The 6,000-nt window shown below is 35.6% G+C and overlaps 1 protein-coding gene across 3 annotated transcripts in view; it reads left to right on the top strand.

The window, feature by feature from the left end:
• Window positions 1-1,017: 1,017 nt before the first annotated feature.
• Window positions 1,018-6,000, top strand: part of LOC131038933 (OVARIAN TUMOR DOMAIN-containing deubiquitinating enzyme 2) — a 90,758-nt gene continuing 85,775 nt past the window's right edge. For all 3 annotated transcript variants that reach the window (XM_057971542.2, XM_057971541.2, XM_057971540.2), the window contains exons 1-2: window positions 1,018-1,365; window positions 1,466-1,511. In XM_057971542.2, coding sequence (XP_057827525.2) covers window positions 1,298-1,365; window positions 1,466-1,511 — 114 coding nt within the window. In that variant the 5' untranslated portion in view covers window positions 1,018-1,297. The remainder of the gene's footprint in view (window positions 1,366-1,465; window positions 1,512-6,000) is intronic.

Raw genomic sequence — 6,000 nt, 5'->3', positions numbered from 1 at the left:
AATATATAATTGGATATGAACTTAGAGGCCTAAGGTAAATTAAAGCAAGAGTTCAAGATCCTAAGATGTAATCATGCTACTTCCCTCCATTCTTGGTAGCAATATTATGTTTCGATTGTGCGATTATTTCTAAAGTAAGTATGCCCTTTTGGTATATGTAAAAGATTTTCCCTTATGTATATTTGTGCAAGGGAAAACCAACTTGTGTTAGGAAGAATTGTTGAGATTGCTATAATAGTTGGAAAGAGTGAACAACTTCCTTATTAGTAGTTAGACCCTAAAGCTAACTTAATAGTGATGGAAACATAAAATAAATATAGATGTTGAATGTTTACATAGATAGATTAGGTGATACTTGAACCTATGAGTGTTAGTGATTAATCTACAAATATCTTCTATTTTGGTTAGATGCTCTCCTCTATTCAATAGTTATAATGACCTAGGGAAATGCATTTAAATACATGCCATAGAAACTCAATTCAAAACCTTAGATGCATTTACTTGAATTGAAATTAAAGAGTGTAGGGCATGATTGTAGTTCATTTAAAAAAATAGAACCATAAATACAATGAGTCTATGATGAGAAATACTGTAAGAAATTGACCAAAAATACTTTTAAATAGATAATATAACATAACAAAATATTAAATATATATCTCTACTCTACAAATATACTAAAAACAACCAATCAAATAATAATATCTATTTAAAAACATTTGTATAAAAAAAAATAATAAACATATACATACTACTAATCTTTTTTTGAGGGCCCCAATAACGAAGGCCCAAATAACCCATTTATTAAGTAGTCCATACAGATTAAAAAAATTCCCATTAATCTTTAAAAAACTGATAATTTTGTTTTCAAACGTCAAGTAGTCTTGGATAGAGTAGTCATACAGAATCTGTATTACCAGATATTGCAATTGGGTTGGTGTATTTCTTTATTATTATTATAATTATTTTATTATTTATTACGTTACAAATTTGAAAGGTATGGTAAACTGCTTGCAATTTTAAACGGGATCAGATTCCCCAATAAATTAAAAAGGAGGAGGAATAGAATTTGGAATACAGTCAGACAGCCTTGCGTTTAAAGATAGAACAATCATAACGTCATTTTCTCTGAAGAAATAAGTCCATGTGGCAGTTATAAGCACAGCAAACTTGCTCTTCTTCCCATCTCAATCCTAATCTCAAGAAATTAGCTGCATTTTTCTTCAATCCAAATAAAGATTTATTTTCTTTTGTGGGTGTTTGATATTTTTCATTCGTTTTTTTTTTATTAAATTGAAAGATGGATGATGGTGCGGTTGTGAGAAGGGTCATTCCTTCTGATAACAGCTGCCTCTTTAATGCTGTGGGGTGAGTAATTATACGATTATCATTTACTTTTATTTTTATCAATTGTTTTGATTTGTCTGGTACTGCAATCTGACAGTGGTTGTTTATGTGTTTGGTGCAGCTATGTAATGGAGCATGACAGGAACAAGTCGTCAGAGTTGAGACAGGTTTTCTCTCTGTCTTGTATTTTTTTTAATTTCAGTTGGAAAATATTATAATTTGTTTTAATTGAGATAGCTGTTAGTTTTACTTCTTTCTTTTGATTCTTGTTTCTTGTTGAAGTGATATTTGGTGGAGGGGTTTGTTCTGCTAGGTAATATTGAGATTTCTGGGATGAGAGGATAATTGTTTTTCAGCAACCCAATTTTTTTCTTCGTGTGTGAGAATGCCCACAAATATATATTAGCCTTAGTTTGAATTTCTTAAAGGGTCATATATTGTATCACCTAATTCCATAATGGTAGAAGTTTTCCTTCTGTATGCCAAATTCTTGCAGAACCAGAAATCACAACAGGCAAATCAACTTTTAATAAAATGCCAAGAAATGAGTACATCAAGATTTGTATTAAGTAATCTAGAATCTTGTTTGCTTAAATGAGGTAAGCTCCCCAGGTCCATATTCAGTTTATTAGGTTCCATATCGGTGATGAGTGGTTTTGTTCTGCTAGGTAGTATCGAGATTTCTGGATGAGAGGATAATTGGTTTTCAGCAACCCAATTTGTTTCTTCATGTATGTGTATGCCCACAAATATAAACCAGCCTTAATGTAAATTTCTGAAAGGGTCATGTATTGTATTACCAAATTCCATATCGTGTATAGCAAATTCTTGCGGACCCAGAAATCAGAACAGGGAAGCAAACGTTTAATATTATTAGGTTCAATATCGGCGATGAGTGGGTTTGTCTGCAAAGCAGTATTGAGAACTTTGGGATGAGAGGATAATTGTTTTTCAGCAATTCAATTCGTTTCTTCATGTGTGTGTATGTCCACAGATATAAATTAGCCTTAATGGAAATTCCTGGAAGGGTCATGTATTGTATTGCCAAATTCCATATTGGTAGAAGTTTTCTTTGTGTATAGCAAATTCTAGCGGAACCAGGAATCACAATGGCAAGTGATTTTTTTAGTAAAATGCCAAGAAATGAGTATATCAAGATTTGTATTAAGCAATCTTGTTTGCGTTTGTGAAGTATGCTCCCAAGGGTCATATTTGGTATTATCAGGTTCCATATAGACAATGAGTGGGTCTGTTCTAACTTCTGCTAGCTAGTATTGAGATTCCTGGGATGAGAGGATAATTGTATTTCGGCAACCCAACTCGTTACTTCATGAGTGTGTATGACCACAATTATAAATTACCCTTAATGGAAACTTCTGAGTGTCATGTATTATATTACCAAATTCCATATCGGTAGAAGTTTTTTGTGCATAGCAAATTCTTGTGGAACCAGAAATCACAACAGCCAAGTCAATTTTTAATGAAATGCCAAGAAATGTGTACAACAAGATTTGTATTAAGTAATCTTGTTTGCTTAAGTGAAGAATGCTCCCAAGGGTCATATTTGGTATCATTAGGTTGCATATTGGCAATGAGAGTTCTTGTGTAATGACTTGGAAAGTAATGAAATGGGAAGTGTGTTTATCAGCGTGTATATATTTATATGTCTATAAATATATCCATATATAAGCCTTGCAAAACTAGAAAGCTCAACAGGCATTTGAGGTTAGTAAAATGCAAAGCATTTATTATAGTAGGATTTGTGTTAAGCACTCATGTTTGTCTTAATGGGAGTCTCCCAAAGGTTATGTTCTGCATTCAAGGATCCATGTTGGTTATGTGTATTCTTATGCAATGACTTGCCACAAAATGAAGTAGATATTGGGTGTTTTTATATATATCTGGTAATACAGAATCTCAAATCTTGCTAAGCGAAGAGCCACAAGAGACACAAAAATCTTTAATATAAATTTCAGTGAACCATGAGGACAGGGCAGGGTTTGCCCCCCTGCCGAACCATCACTGCCATTGAGACGTACCACAGATGCCCAGGCATCCCTCGATGCAGTACTGAATCTGAATATGCACCTGAGGTTGAGGGGGGTGACCATGAGGCTGAGCTTGAACCTGAAGCCCAACCTAGTTCAATGGCAAGTGCAGCTGCAAGTATAGAGTGCCCCTCTGCATTATTGGCAGAGTATGATTGGAGTACTTTTGATTTTAAGTCTCCTCTTAGACATTTTGCAACAAAATTACCAGGCAGGCTGGGGACATTTGGTGGCACAAGGTTGTGGAAGTGCCACTTTTGTGAGCTAGATTTTTTTGGCAGCATTACTGAAGTTAATGCACACCTTCATATTCGAGGAAAAGGTGTGGATGTATGTTCTTTTTCGGGGAAAGCAGCAAACCTGAAATACAGAGCTGAAATAAACAAGCTATGGGATGTTCCTGATGACAGTGCAGTTGCACCTATGCCCACTACTTTGTCTCATAGGACGCAAGTTTATTAGAGCCAGCCACAAAGTTCTAGTCATAGTTCACAGATGGGAGTAGGAGATGGCAGGTTCTTCTTCAAGTGCCCATGCAGGAGAGGGTAGAGGGAAACACAAATTGACAAGTGATGCTCGCAACCCCATAGCTGATTTATTCATTGTGCAACTAAAGGATGATATAGATGATGCCATGGGCAAGTTCTTTGCCAATGGCATACCATTTCATGTAGCTCAATCTCCTTATTATAAGGAGATGATGTTGATGCTAGCAAGGGGAGGACCATCATATGTGCCACCAAGTGAGACAAAGTTGAGGACCACAATCTTGGATAAAAACTATTCCAAGATCAATGTGTTGACGGAGAAAATGAAGGAATGTTGGGTGAAGAGTGGATGTATTATAGAAATGGATGGGTGGACAGATATTACACATAGTCCACTCATCAATATCATGGTTACATGTATAGAGAGCCCATATTTTTTTAAGGCAGTTGATTGTTTAGGGCATTACAAAGATGTTGATTTTCAGTTTCAGATCCTCAAGGATGCTATTGAGGAGGTTGGGCCACAAAATGTGGTCCAAGTAGTGATAGATGTAATACATGTGTGCAAAGCTGTTGGGAAATTTGTCCTCAAGGATGCTATTGAGGAGGTTGGGCCACAAAATGTGGTCCAAGTAGTGATAAATGTAACACGTGTGCAAAGCTGTTGGGAAATTTGTTGAGGTAGCTTATAGACATATGGTGGACTCCTTGTTGTGTGCATGCCATGAATAATGCACTCGAGGGCATGGGTAAGATTGAGTGGATCAGAGTAGTGGTCAGTGATGCTAGAGATGTGCATTTGTTTATCTACAACCACCACACTTCACATGCACTCTTCGGGAGCTTCTCTAAGGAGTTCTTGAAACCTAAGTTCCACAACATTTCAGGGACGGGATGTAATATCCCTTGGCTAATATGACCCTGTTTTGCTTATTTGAGCCCTAAGGGGTATTGTCAAACACTTTGTATGCGAAGTTGTAGCTCGCTGATAGGAATTTCAGTTTGCTGTGTATGCTCTTAAAATCAAGTAGAAATGATGCAAATGCTTTGAAATGAATGTCAAAAGATCCATCAATGAGCTGAGAATGAAATGTACTTGTTTTTACTCTTTTCAAATGCAAATACATGAGTTTCAGAGGTAAAATGCATAGCTACAGCCAAGGAGCATTTTTACAAACACTTGGCATGTAAACTAATGTGCATCTGCAGCAAGCTATTATGACTGATATGACAATGTAAACTACATCTAAAAATCATGAAGAACCTGGTGTAAATAAGCGCCCATATGTGATGAAGAGGTGGCAGCATTAACTCATGCAATGAGCACTCCTTGTTGCCAAAGTACTGTAGCATTTTACTGTTCACGTGATACTGTAGCAGCAATAAGAAAACTTGAAATCTGATCAACAATGGCTGCCAATGAAGAATACAGGTCTGCTTGTTAAGGAGTCTTCAATCTGCAATGTTGGCCCTTTTAGTTTGTTCTCAAACCCTGTTGTAACATTCTGGGAAAAATATGCAGCTGATAATATGAATTTGTGTGCAGACCCTAGCTGCCATTATGCTAAAAACATGAATTAAGAACATGCAATAAACTCCATAGTGATTCCTGAGTGAAACCACCTCACAATGGTGCTTGGGTTTCCGTCCAACACCAAGAAATCCAAGGGTTTTCTTCCTTAGAACAATCTAGTCACTGATATCCAGCAACAATGGAGAAATAGCTTCAATGAAATAATCTCATAACATGCTCTTGAAGGAAGACAAGGTTTGTTTATAAAGATTCCTTAAACTCCAAATCAATCTCCACGCTCAATGTGGGATAAATCCTCCTTTACTGTTAATTCCTCCTTATGAAGTCGGCCATCTAGAATCTTCTAATAAATCATTAATAATATAATTTTATATTTGCACTTTATGTCATTTAATTTCCTCCTTGGCTAGGCACTCAATAATTAATTAAAACATGGCCCCATTTTAATGATGAGTATGACCCTTTCTTTATGAAATAATAATAACTTATTATATAACATTAAATGGCCTCATAATAAAATATATTAATAAAGTTATCACTTTATGAATAATCAAATAAGCATAACTCCATGATTAATCAATATTTC

This window comes from Cryptomeria japonica, chromosome 3 (assembly GCF_030272615.1).
Source record: "Cryptomeria japonica chromosome 3, Sugi_1.0, whole genome shotgun sequence".
NCBI classification, from domain to species: domain Eukaryota; kingdom Viridiplantae; phylum Streptophyta; class Pinopsida; order Cupressales; family Cupressaceae; genus Cryptomeria; species Cryptomeria japonica.
The sequence above is the reverse complement of the archived record's forward strand: the minus strand, read 5'-3'. Positions and strand labels throughout refer to the sequence as shown.